This window comes from Anguilla anguilla, chromosome 11, assembly GCF_013347855.1.
Source record: "Anguilla anguilla isolate fAngAng1 chromosome 11, fAngAng1.pri, whole genome shotgun sequence".
Taxonomy (NCBI): Eukaryota; Metazoa; Chordata; class Actinopteri; order Anguilliformes; family Anguillidae; genus Anguilla; species Anguilla anguilla.
Genome location: NC_049211.1, coordinates 26,672,048 through 26,686,396, shown reverse-complemented (window position 1 = coordinate 26,686,396; position 14,349 = coordinate 26,672,048). Strand labels below are relative to the sequence as shown.

At 46.0% G+C, this 14,349-nt stretch overlaps 1 protein-coding gene and 1 long non-coding RNA gene across 2 annotated transcripts; both read right to left on the bottom strand.

Moving 5' to 3' along the window:
* Positions 1–349: 349 nt before the first annotated feature.
* Positions 350–1,643, bottom strand: LOC118208374. Its single transcript, XR_004761554.1, has 2 exons — positions 1,388–1,643; positions 350–780 (listed from the first exon to the last, which is right to left on the bottom strand). It is a non-coding gene; the product is annotated as an uncharacterized LOC118208374 (long non-coding RNA).
* A 2,400-nt stretch (positions 1,644–4,043) lies between these two features.
* Positions 4,044–14,043, bottom strand: dhh (desert hedgehog signaling molecule). The gene is made up of 3 exons (XM_035382048.1): positions 12,847–14,043; positions 5,967–6,228; positions 4,044–5,639 (listed from the first exon to the last, which is right to left on the bottom strand). The coding sequence occupies exons 1-3, from the start codon at positions 13,156–13,158 to the stop codon at positions 4,840–4,842; spliced, it is 1,374 nt and encodes a 457-aa protein (XP_035237939.1). The 5' UTR covers positions 13,159–14,043; the 3' UTR covers positions 4,044–4,839.
* Positions 14,044–14,349: the final 306 nt, after the last annotated feature.

Genomic DNA, 14,349 nt, shown 5'->3' with positions numbered 1-14,349 from the left:
AGCGTCTGCCAAATGCCTGTAATGTAATGTAATGAGAAAGTGCAACAAAGTGTTAAAACATTTTTAAAAAGTCGAGAACAGGCTTATAAATGATTTATTCATAGTAACGAAGCTGCTTAGAAGATGAAGACACGTTCGGGTCAGAGATAAGACTCGGTTACAGCGTTAGGTAAAAAAGATGCTCAGACGTATGTAGCAGCGTAATTCAATCAAAGGAAATGGAATTGGAGGGAATCGAATTTTCTATACTTAGTCATGCTGGTTAAATTCCAATCCTGAATGGCGAAGTCTGTAATTTGTTTTAATTCAAACATGAAGTTACTTAGCTGTAGGAAATTTATCCTATTAGAAAGTAATGTTTATTTTATTTTTTCACAGATTTTATGGATAACGATACGCAATCTTACCTGTATCATTATGACAACTTTGGCTGCATGTATCTTACGACTGTTTTTCAGACAGATATATTACTTGCTTCTCTGTGCACATGAACTTGTTCTAGCAACGCTTATGATATGTCATACATTATATTAGCCTTATCATAGAAGCCTTGTACACCAATCTGTATAAGACCGTCTTCCATTATGATGAGGTGATTATTATTACAAAAACAAATGGCCATTGGTTCTCCCTTTGCATTTGCATTCATCACAGATAGGTGGCTCTGTTTTCTGTCGCCACAGCCCATCTTCCATCCTGGAAAGAGTTTGTTACCTGCTGGTCCTCCCTGGAGAAATCTGTGAAACTGACCCCATTGGATTTGACCAGGTTCTTCCCTTCCTCAGGTTTGAAAAGGGGGAGAGAGAGAGGACACAGTCTTGTTCATTATTTACACTGACAAAGGGAGACTAATGCGAAGACTCAGGGCTGTGTTCCGCAAATGGCTTTGAAATCCCCAACTGCCCGTTTGGTTTCAACCGAACTGTGGAAGCCAACGAGATAATCATACAAATGGATCACTTTCTTTTGGTAATGACACCATTACGTGTTTTTTAACTCGTACACCTGACTAGGAAGATAAAACACGCGACCTTCCCTCCACTACTTCTACTTAACGGGTCTCCAAAATCAAAGTTTGCCAGCGACCATTACTTATGATGGCAGCGGCTGTCATATTTCCTTTCCATTTCAGGATTTAAAAGTAGGAATAGGCTAGTGCACGCGATTTATGGATACCGTAGGCTACTTAGCGTAAACTACTACGTTGGGAGTGGTAATGCCGGCGACTAGAGGGCGTCCCACGGGATTGTCTACAAGGCTACTGATAAACTGCTTAAGTAATCAGCATTTACAACAAACATTCATGTGCTATTCGCGATTCTATAGTCAATGCGCGGGCTATCGGAGAGTAGCTAGGATATAGGCTATAGCTAGATAAGAAACTCACCTAACCGTGAGGCTCACAGAAATGTTCCTGTGGCACCAGCCATCTGTCTCACGTGACGTGACAAAAACAAACGTTTTCGCCAAATCATGTCTCTCGAGTTTTCAAAATTGCTGTTGCTCAGTTTCCCGGACGCATCAGATGCAATCGAGCGCTTCATACGCTGTAAGTTGGAAACGATGCGAAATTAACTTTCGTGTCAATGCTTATCAGAGTGCGAGCAGATGGTTAAAGCAGTTCTGTGCGTCAGAACGTCTGTTGTGACCATACGTGGGCCTTCCACTAGGGGGAAGTAGAAGATAGCCAGTCGATATCTAGACATATCCTGTCATTTACCCATCCATATATTATATATCCACTTACCCTGGTGAGGGTCAGGGGGGGAGCCTATCCCTGCGTGCATTGGGAAAGAGGCAGGAATACACCCTGGACAGGTCACCAATCTATCACAGGACACACACTTACCATTCACTCACACACTCAAAACCTATGGGCAATTTAGAGTCTCCAATTGGCCTACCTGCAAACCCACACAGACACAGGGAGTACATGCGAACTCCACACAGCCCAGGCCGGGATTCAAACCCAGCCCAGCACTGTGAGGCGACAGTGCTACCCACTGCACCACTGTGCCAGGCTTGGTTTGGTTCAGAAACCAAAACTAGAAAGCAGCACTGTGAACAATGCATGCAAATTACTGGAAGTAGATTAGCTAAATTAGTGTTAATGTCAAGATTTTTTAAAAATATTTAAAAAATGAAGTTCAGGTGTACTGGCCATACATTTCAAGACTAGGCTAAAGCCACATTTAAGCTAAAGAGGGAGGAGGAGGGGGCGGGATGAGGCAGTGAATGAAACGGTAATGGCTGATCCTGGTTTCTCATTAACCACTTTTTCAGCTGCATTTCCCCGAGCAGATTAACCCTCGCCATGCCGTCTGCCTGCACAGCCAGTGGCTTCACACAGAAACACTGAAACTGGCCCAAACCTGTGACTGCTCATTCAACAAAACTTCAGGAACCTGTGGATTGAAATTCCCCCTTATTGCAGCTATTTAGTTAAACAGGAAATGATTGGTTATATATTTTATTTTGACTCTTGGCATAAGCATGTGACATAGCACAAAGTATGCCCTCCTGTGCCAAAATATTTATGGGACAGCTGAAGTTTGGTCCAGTTAGTTCCTGTGATACTTAACCCCCCCCCCCCCCCCCCCAACAACACACACACGCACATGCACACACACACACTTTCCACCTGCCCCATCACAGATGATCTACAATCCACAACAGAGAAAATGCATCTTGAGACGTTACAAAAGCAGCAGGACTGGTGTGCAGTAAAACCATGTTGAAAATGATATTTTGTGTTCTGTTGCTGTTCAAGGATACCAAGGCCCTGCTCTGCACAGGATTCAAACCCTGAACCTTCTACTTAGAGCTCCAGTACCTGAAGACTTCACCATAATTCCAAGGCACAGCAATGAAAGTAATAGTGTAGAATAGGGGCGGTACGGTTCTATTCTTTTCTATTCTCCATGGTAGCCTTGAGCAAAGTAAAGAAAGGCATATCTTTGTTAAATATCCAGTTGTGCTAATGGGCCGGATGTAAAAATGTATATCAGAGACCATGACCCCCCCCCCTTAAAAAAACAGATGTGTGTGGGAGCCTGCTGCACAAAGAAAAAAGATAAATGAAATTAAATTTCTCTCAGGGACAGGATCATGTACACTGATATTCAAATTCTCTCTCTCACACACACACACACACACAAACACACACAACACATGCACTAGTACACTCTCCCAAACACCGTGGAGCCTCTTTGGACATCCACAATGTCCTTGAGGAGACCTTGAATGTGAAGCAAATTTTGAGAGAAGAATTCATAAGTTCCACATTGCTACAGAGCCAGGAGCCTACATTGCTACAGTTTTGCAGAGTGCATTCGAGCTGAATGGATGTGATCACCGTAATCGGAGACAGTAACCAAGCGTATCTCATGCCACATAACTCTAGTTATTCTATGATACTGTGATTCCCTGACTTCAGTGCATTCTTACAGACTGTTCCACAAGGCATCGAACATAATTTGGGGCTGACATTATATGAATATTGGATACCGAGCAGTTATTGGCTGAAGCCCCTCCCCCCAAATATATTGATGGGAAAGGAGGCAACACACATACTTTTTCTATCCCAGAATGCATTGGGCGAGAGGCAGGAATATACCCTGGACAGTTCGCCAGTCCATTGCAGAACACACACACCATTCACTCACACACTCATACCTAGTGGCAATTTAGACTCAACTCTCAACTCTAACCTGCATGTCTTTGGACTGCGGGAGGTAACCGGAGTAATGGACGAAACCCACGCGGACACGGGGAGAACATGCAAACTCCAAACTCAGGCCCCGGCCTGAACTGGAACCAAGGACTTACCTGCTGTGAGGTAGCACTGAGGAAACAGCGCTACCCACTGCACCACCCTGTTCTAGCAAGGTGACCTTTACAATATTTTTTAACAATATCCTTGCAATGATACCACGCACTACCAAGCAGTACCTGAAACAGCGCAAACTCCTCAAATCAACCCAATCAAAACAAAAATTGACCAATCACAGATGAACACAACAGGAGTTTCTTTACAAAAACAATTAAATTATTATTATTGTTTGTTTTAATGACACCTTAAAGAGCACTGATATGACACATAACATGTAAGGCCATCATTAAACAGAATAATTAATATAAATTGATACATTTAATATTTATATATTATGATTCCAAAGGTACAAAAATAAAGCATTTGTGGTACTAGCCCATAATTCATTTTCCTCATCTCTTTAGAACATTTCTTTTTAAAAAGCAGATTTTAAATGTCATACCATTTCATTGTTTTAGTTTATAGTGTCAAATAAATACATGTATAAGGCACTTACTGTTTTATGTTAATAATAAGGCACAATATTATTTGGTCAATAGATAAAGTGAGAAATGGAAGACCTGTTTTTGAAATATGAAACTAATTAATGTCAGTGTGATTAGTGTGATCACTATTGCCTTCCAGGGCCACAGGCTGAAAACTGGAGCTTGAGTGACTAGTTTTATGCAGTGTCTGTACAGTTTAACCATCAGTATGATAATGTTTCTTCCCCAGGCGCTGTTTGAGACTTTGATTCAAGCTCAGATGTGCCAACTCTGTGTATCTTTGCAAGGCTATGCAAATACAATGTGCACGTGGGTACAGAAAAGATACAGCAAAGAAAAGGAACAGAATTTTGAGTATGAACTTCCTGTATCCTGTATTTAATGGGGGGGGGTTAGCACGGTGAAGGAGAGAGTGAACATTGTCAACCGCTGGGTGGGGCTAAATCTCAGAGCTCTGGGAAAGTTCTGGTCATGTTTCATGAGCTTCAGCGAGTCACCGGTGCAGGGGGCTTGGCGGGGGCTTTAAGAGTGGAAGCTCTCGGGGTCCAGAAGGAGGCGCCCCAGGGCGTGGAGCAGGCTGGCGTACCAGTGCACCGCCCGGCTGGTGTCTGGCACACGGTCACCGCTAGCCCCGCCCCCACCCTGCCGCAGAGGAACCGCCCAACTTCCCGGGCTGTAGGAACCCCCGTGTGACCCTGGGCCAGCGGGGGTCTGGTTCGCCCAGTCGCCCCATACGGTGCGGTCAGTCGGATAGGGGGCGTGGCTTTTGCCCCTCCCTCCCGGCTGTGGGAGGGGCATCAGCAGCCTGAGCGGGGAAAAGGCCCAGTGCGCCAGCCAATGGTCCTCCACTAAGGCGTAGCTGGAGGCCAGAACTCCGCCCACAAAGAGGGTGCCGTGCACCGTCAACGGGGCGTACACGCCCCTCCCTTCCGTCCGGGCCACCGAGACGATCCGGGACGGCCGCACCCCGCCGCCCTTCCCCCGCACCAGCACGTAGTGGCCCGGCCGCGCCCGGCTGGCGAACTGGGCCTGGTACCGGGCGCGGTCCAGCGTGCGGTTCGGCGCCAGGAAGAGCAGGTGGGAAGGCGTGAGCGAGAGCCGCCCGCCGCCCTCGGTTTCCACGGTGAGGAAGCGGGCGCGGAGGCCAGGGTCCCGGTGCAGGAAGAGCAGCACGCGACTGGGCACCACCTGCCCGGATTCGGACAGCGCCAGGACCTCCTCGCCGGGCCGCAGGGAGGACATGGTCCTCTGCTCCCCGTCCACCGTGCTCACCCGCACCCACCCCGGGAAACAGCCCCCCTTCTCCACGGTAACCGAGTGATCTGGGGGGGTGGGGGGGTGGAGAGAGAGGGCAGGAAGGAGAGATAGGAATTAAAATTTGATCAAATTTACATCAAATTCAAATTTTACAATTAGAAAATTTTTTTATTGCATTAAATAACAAAACTGCCATCTAAATGTGTCAAAATAAAACATGCACGCACGCACAGACACACATGCACACTCAAACACACACGCACACACACACACACACTCAAACACACACACATTCAAACACACACACACGCACACACGCACACACACACACACACACAGGTGGTACACATACGTTCTCAGCCTGAGACGGGACGGGACAGCATGACACTCACCAGCCTTGACGGAGCAGTGCACGTGGGATTTTGACTCGTAGTGCACCCAGTCGAACCCGGCCTCCACCGCCATCTGGGCCAGGAGCCCGTACTTGTTGGCGTCGCGGTCGGAGGTGGTGATGTCGACGGCGCGGCCCTCGTAGTGCAGGGAGTTCGGGGGGTGGTGGCCGTCCTCGTCCCACGCCTCGGTCACCCGCAGTCGAACCCCCGGCCACTGGTTCATCACCGCGATGGCCAGTCTGTTCAGGCAGTCCTTACAACGCTGAGGCAGGGGAGGGGAACACTGTATGACGTCATACCCATTTCACCCATTTCATTTCTTTTTTTTACAGATTCAGAACCCAAAACATTCTCATTTCAGTCCAATACGGAGGCTGTGTCCGTAAGCCCATCCCACGGATCCCCTACAGGACCGCAGGGTGCAGCCGCATACTAGAGCTGCGGTTTAGCAGGAGGAGGCGGCCAGCAGCCCCCAAAGCCACACCCACACCAGAGCCACACCCACATCAGAGCCACACCCACATTAGAGCAGGTGCACCTGCAGGAGGGGAGGCGACAAGCTCCGAAACCTGGGGAGGCACAGATGTCACTTTCAGCCACAAGAAGGCCATTCACATGTTCTGCACACTTAAGCCTGCACTTAACATCGTGCCCAGTGATCACCCAAACACTGATGACCCACCGCCAACAGGCAGACTCCTCTTTCGCTCCAAACGGCCAGACTACAAACAAGCAATCGATGGCATCTCCTACTTACTGAACAACGCTGAGCATAAATGACAGCATTGGTTGGAGTGCGTGCTTGTGCGTTCCATCGTGCCCAGTGCCATTTGTACAGAGTAATCTTTGTTTCACCTGTTTCCTCTCCGTCTGCTTTGTACCTTTATGCCACTTGTCAGGCAGCGTACAGCCTACAACTCACTCTGTCTTCCACACTAAACCAGTTTTGTTATCGTTTAAAATTACAACCAATCTCTTTGAGATAATGGCAGTGATTTCATATAAGGCATGTTGGTGCCATTATTAAAATGATTTCATATGAAATGTATTTTGTGGTGTGACACCTAATCAATGGACAGGACTTAGTAAAGAGGAAATCAACCGCATGTGGGTATTCCAACATGTGCTCCACAAAAGGACTACAGTATTTTATTTTACAGTCACATGAGTGAGCGCGGTCACGTGACTTGAGCCAATAATCACATGATCAAGGTAGAAACTTTTGTTACTATTGCATTATGATTACAACCTTTTTCCAGGGTAACTGTCCACAGGTCATGTTTTAAACGCTGGATATTTAACACAAATGGTGCTACTAAAGCAATTCAGGTTAAGCTTTCTGCTGAAAGGCACTGCACTGCTGGCCCCAGACTGAACTCCATGACCTCTCAGTTACAGACTTCCCAGTTCCTTCATCACTGTGACACACTGTGCAGACGCCTGATATGCAGCAATCACCTTAAACATTAATCTATGGCACACGGCCGGTTTTTCGTGCTGATTATGATTTGTAAGAGGATGTAAAAGTTGGTGGGCTTGTCACTGATGAGGGAAAAGGAACATGTATGTTTTACACATGTACTACAGTAGCGTAATGCATATAAATAGCATTAACAATATGAGTCCAATAATTCTTTCAGCAGTCGTTTCTTCCTTTTTTATTTGCATTGTTGTGAACCTAAGTGGCGATCGATCGATATAACATCAAACAGAATTAGGATAAAGTAATAAAGTAATTAATAAAGAAATGAACTAGAATACATCAACAGAAGAACATAACAATAAGACTATCCCCCATCTGCAACAGTAGACGGGAGAATGTGCTGGATTCTTGTTAAAAAAGAATCCACTGTATTCTCCAGCAAAGGGTTGTGGTTATTAAAATGGAATCCCAATTCCATTATTCATAGTATCCAAATTAGTGTGCTGAATGAGTACACTAGTGTGCTGAATGAGTAGACTAGTGTGCTGAATAAGTAGACTAGTGTGCTGAATGAGTAGACTAGTATGCTGACGGAGTAGATCAGTGTGCTGAATGAGTACACTAGGTGTGCTGAATAAGTAGATTTGTGTGCTGTATGAGGAGATTAGTGTGCTGAATGAGTATATTATTGTGCTGAATGAGTAGACTAGTGTGCTGAATAAGTAGACTAGTGTGCTGAATGAGTAGGCTAGTATGCTGAAGGAGTAGATCAGTGTGCTGAATGAGTACACTAATGTGCTGTACGAGGAGATCAGTGTGCTGAAGGAGTAGACTAGTGTGCTGAACACTGTGCCTCTTCACTCTGCAGACTGAGCAGTGGAGGACTACGCTGCTAACGCAGCTACCACAGGTAGACCTGCAGAAGCCTGAACAACCAGAGGAGTCACTTCTGCAGCAGGGGGAACTGAACCCCTCCCTCTATGGGTGACACTATGGGCAAGCGTGCGCCACTCTGCAAGGCGGCCAGCCACAGGGTCACTGGCACGGTCAGCATTCCATACCGAACCACGGGCCACATCACTGCCCTGAGAGAGTCACCTGAACAGCCCTGCTTCTACCACAACCGTAACCAGTCGCTACCTGAAAGTGGAGAACTGCTGGACAGAGCTGAGATGACAGGAAGTGAGGTCTTCTGGAGCAAGAGTAGCAAAGACTCCATCCAGATCCTCTGATCTTCACTGTATGTGGACGGGGATGACCCAGCAGGCTCGACGAACACAAAGGAGCCGGTGAACATACGCGGTGTGTGCAGGCCATGGTCTGAGGGAGCAGAGACGCGGACCCCGCCTGTCCTCTCCAGTCAGCTTACCCCACGCCCTCAGACCTGTCACTACGCTCTCAGTCAAGCCAGGTTCCGCGAATGCCGCCCCACCTCTGGCGAATGGCAGAGGCGTGTGCAAAATGGAATCTGACCTCTGCACCCGACGTATTTCTGACTCCTGCCGCTTCCTCCACTGTGACATCACTGAGCGTTCTTTCCCCGTTCATTCAGAGCCCATAAAAAACAATCGCAGCTTAAGCCCAGAGCCTCTATAGCCGGTTAGCGGCGCTGTTCGGCAGGACAATTTCTGACAGTTCATCAAGCCACAATGAGCTGCTGATAGAGTCAATTATGCTCTCTCACATAAACTCACATAAACTCTGCTTGGTTAACTGCCCTTTTTTTTTCTTGTCTTTCACGTGGCTTGTGGGTTTTCTGTACGGCGCGTTCAGATGTTTCTGCCTCACCCCCACACTGTAACCGAGGGGGGGGAGGGGGGGGTTCTGATTGGTTGGCAGCTTTAGCAGCCACATCCTGCTTCACCCCGCATCAGGACCGCTTTCCAGCAGCGGGTTGCTGGTTTGCATGTTTCGCTAAACTCGCTGTGATGAAATTCCTGACGCTGTGCCGCTGTTCTCACGATGCTCCATGCATCCTCTCTTCATCGGCATCACGCCCAAGTCTGCCCCCCCAAAACAGAACTATACCATTAAATACCCTCCCGTATTTTTCCATATCAGCTGTAAGGTTTGGAGGAGGTGCAAATGGACCCTGGGCGGGGGGGGGGGGGGGGGGTGGCAGACGGAAAACTGGAGAGACCCAGGGAGATATCAGGGAATGATTTCTCCTGCTATTCCTGATTAATTCTGAAACTGATTTTTCAGACCCTAAATGTGGCAACCAGAGTCCGAGGGCTCAGGTATGTCATAAGCACACACATCAACAGCTTTGCTCTATTTGACTGCTGATAGGACAGAACGTTCAGCAATAAAGACAAATACTGGGAGGAGGGACAGAGGGAGAGAGGGAGGGAAACAGAGGGAGGAGAGAGAGAGGGAAAGACAGGGATGTGAGAGAGAGGGAGAGGGACAGCGAGGAGAGAGAGTGGTGAGAAAGAGGGAGAGAGAGAAAAGGCTGGGGGAAAGGCCATCCCCGGGCGAAGTGAGAGGGCAGAGGGAAGGAATGTCCGGGCAGGCAGAGGGGAATGTGACAGCAGGAGCGAGAAAGAGAGAAGGAGGGAGCGAAAACAAACCCCGCGACTTTTTCTCTCGCGCCGAAGGGCGCAGAGGCGTTTCATTGTCACAACTACAATAGGGGGCTTTTCCGACGGTGCCATTACTTCAGCAAGCGGGAATTTCGGACAGGCGACCCCGCAGGAGCCTACGACAGATCCACAAAGGACCCCTTTCAAACCAGCACGCACACACACACCCCACCTCGGACCGGGCGCGTTAAAAAAAACCCCGCTCGCACCCGTACAGATGCGATACATATGTATCGCAAGCCAGCATTATCGGCACGGAAAGGACGTCCCGGAAAGTTGCACAACGTCACGTGACAGGTCCACTCGGCTGCTTGCCCGATCTTCTGGGAATAGCTCGTGTTGCCACCGTGAGCCCGGGCTCCCTGCTCGTAAATAACGCCAATCACGGGGCTTAGTCTCAAACCGCTCTCACACCTCGCACTGGTCCCTACGGCAACACCGAGCAGGCTGGACTCGCTGCCGGTGGGGAGGTGGGGTTGCCGGTTCGTATCTCAGGTAGAGCCGAAGCAGCTGTGCCCCCGAGACCGGCTCGAATGGCCTCGGCCGAAAAGCGCACGGATAACGTGGGCCATCAGCTATGTCATACGCCATTCGCCCCCGGACAAGGGCAGACGCTAAGAGAATAACTAATAATAACCGAGTTATTTCCAACAGAAAACACGCCTCCCTCTAATCCCGGGCGCATCAGACGTCACCTTATGTGACCCTGGCCCCCGTCCCCCCGGCACACAGACAGGCTGAAACCCAGGTGAGCAGACTGCAGAGAGCAGCTTCACTGCTCACTTCACCAGAAGCCCCTTTCCATTCAGGTGCACTGCAGCAGCTCGACTGACCCAGTTTTGTGATGAAGCCCTGTTCATTAAGCAATCTGCTGTGGGTCTATAAACATCAATTCACAATTCATTATTATTATTATTATTATTATTATTATTATTATTATTATTATTATTATTATTATTAATAATAATAATAATAATTATAATTATATTATTATTATTTGTATTAATATTCATTAACCTTATAACATGTTTTTACTAGTATTTTATTGTGTTACAGTCCATTTTGGCGAGTTATGCTGCTGGCGTTCATCTGATCTTATTGTATACGCTCATGGTACAGGTTCTAAATGAATTAATGTAAATGTCCAGCACCCTCTTCAGCTGTCCGAGAACAAACAGAACATTTGTTGCTTTGTACACAACACAATTATTTGTATTAAATTAAATCTAACAGTCCAACAGAGTACACATTTCAGCTGATTGTGAACATTCTGAGAATGGGTTTTCGCAACTTCAAAAAGTAAAACACTAAGGATTTCCTCAGGGCTGGGTAAATGTAGTGTGAATTTATATTTTTATGAAATTAATGTCCTTTGAATGAACCTACAACTGACATACAATAAAGCACCTGCAATTATATGTAACTGTACCTGAGTCAGTGCCACAGTGTCATTCTGTTTCTATCAAAATACTAATTACAGAGCTAATTTGTCAAAATACACTATTAAGCATGGTTGCACAAGGAGCTATTAAAATGACATGTATGTGAGTTAATGTGCTTAATATCTCATAGGAGACGATAGTTAGGAACCTGGTTATGCCCACCCTATTGGGATGCATATATTTCTATCTTGACAGAGGTCCTATCGCGAGAAACGTTCCATGAGGTCTGTTTGAGTTTCACAATTCTATTCTGATGAAGAGACCAGTAAAAAATACAAACACTAAGAATAACAAGTGCATGCTTTGTCAATGTAAATTGCTCCTTTTACAACTTCATCATAAGAGGTCTCCGCGTTGCTCAAGACAGATAAGGTCCAGGTATGCACGGCTTTACCTATGGACGTTGGAGTCTGTTTGACTCGCCTACCAAGTTCCACCCATTAACTACACAGACCATGAAAGTGGAACTACAGTGCCGGAATCGTTTTATTGCCCTACTACAAAGACTTCGGTTAACGATTAAAAGGGAGCGATCAAGGGGGAATTTCTCCTGAAAAATAGCGTTAAACTGTGTGGCGAGGATACAACGCTCCAGGCGATAATTTTTTTTTTTTAATAGCCTACAATATCCAAGAGAGTGTGCATTGGATGAAATTATGCTATTTCCATCAAACTGAGAATCATAGTCGGAAAGCCTGTGAATTAAAATAACAACTCAGGAGAGTGTGGGTTTATCTCTGCATTGGAAAAAAAGTCGAGATAATTGTATTTTGGTGCTAATGTGTTACCTACAAAAATAGCAAATTTAGCACGTGCGACCCACTTCCATCGTTAATTAATAACATTACAGTGGAATTAAACTTGGCTGAACCCAGTGAGATATCATGGGAACTTCCAACAAGAGGGAGTGGGTAACCGAAGAGGTGATGCTTTCACAGGAAGCCTACGTCCTTGTACAGTTAACGGAATGTCTTGAGACACTGATAAGAAAAACAAACGTTGAAGAAGGCAAAACGTGGGTCTATAACTTTTAATATTTGATACAAAACAAACAAAAAAAATCAAGACATTTTGGCAAATGAATAACTCGTTGTTTCGGACCTCAACCCCAACGATGAAAAAATTGTGAACACCAAGAAACGTTTAGGCCTACTCCAAAAACAGAGACCCATTGCAGAATGTTTGCATTAGTAGGAAACTTTATAACTGATTCGTTTAATACAAATTAATGGACAATGTCTACAACAATCACTTACATAAAATTATTTTGTTAACGGGTCAAAAGGAACGCGTTAATCTTTGTAATATACCGTACAGCTGTGAATCATTGACTGCAATTTCTAATATCGTTACAATGAGAAATTGAGATATTAATTACGACGGAGGGAAGAAAACATTATTTATATGAGATTCTACTGCTTCTGTCTTACCTTTGTCATGAATCTATCGGCCTTAGTGTTCTCCTCGTCTTTGAATATGATGTCCGGGTTGTAGTTGCAAACTAGTTCGTTGAATCGTTCCGAGTTTCGTGTGATTTTGCCTTCTGCTCTGCCACTGGCGCCAAGATTGTTCTCCGAAAAATTAGGGACGAAGTGCTTGTAAGGCATCGGGGTCAGCTTTCGCATCTTTGGTCGAATGCCAGTGCCAGGGCCCGGCCCGCATGCACCAGCCAACAACCATGTCCATGTGCACATTGATAATAGACCGAGCCGTGCCAGGCTGAGCCAATTCGGCAGCGGCATTGGCGCTAGCTTTGTGTGCCAAGGGACAAGCCACCTGGTTAGCCCGCAGCGCGAGCTCCGTCTGGGGCACCTGTGGCCATCTGAATAAGTAGAGCCACAAAGGCTTTCCACGTCCAGCTCACGTCGCTCGTATCAAAGCAACAAATAAGTGTATTTCTGTATTGTAACAGCAGTAGTATTTTTAGGATTAAGTTGTAAATGCTGCGCAGAATACTTATATTTCTAAACAGCAAGGCAAGTGCTGTTTTGTGTAATTGTTAATTCAGTACATCAGATAGGCGTATTAATGGTTAATGAATAAATTTAAATGTTACTTTGCACCCATGTAGCACGTGAATTTGTAAGTAGCCTACGTCTTAATCTGTCTTAAATTAGGCCAATTTACAGTACTAGGCTAATTTATATCAAAACACAGGCAAGAATGATAAAACCATTCAACTATAATTTTAGTTTAACTTAAACGTTTAACTTATCGCATAAAATGAATCAAACAACAAACAATTGAAGGCACACATGATTACATTTCAGATGAAATCTCACAAATGAAACACACTTTAATCTACCAATAATGTCAAAACTGAACTTCTGATACCGGCAAAATTGTGCGCCGCACGATTCTATAGGGATTAGCAGGTGTGTCACAGACATCCAGCAATCGACCAGGTCATGCTCTCTTACGGTTTGAACTAGTTCACTGCGCAGTCCTCCAGACCACCTTATGCTATTGTACTCCTCTGAGGAAATCCCTCTACGCGTTCCATCTAATAATAATGTCATCCCATTAGTTCGTTTATCCAGCTCATAGTGTTCACTGCAGCACTGAAGTTTCGCCTGCTTGCTGTCTCCTGTCGAGGCTCCGTGCGAACCTGACCGTTTCACTCCAGCCATTGGTCTTATTAGTGTCCGGACGAGATTGCCCTCCCTTCCTGCGCGCGCGCAAAAAACCGACAGCGGCGCACACGCCTCCTTTTCTGTCCACCAGTACTATGTATCGCGCGCGCCCGCGACAAAAAAGATGACTTGCATGGCTAATAATCAAGTTTTTTCAAATCCATGGATCATTCAAAAGTATATAATTAGCCCTTAATTTATGTAACGGTATTCACCGCCAAGGTGAACGATCATAATTATAGAAGTAGTCGTTTGACAAACATTTAGGCTATATAATGTTACTTTAAGTTTTTATGAAAT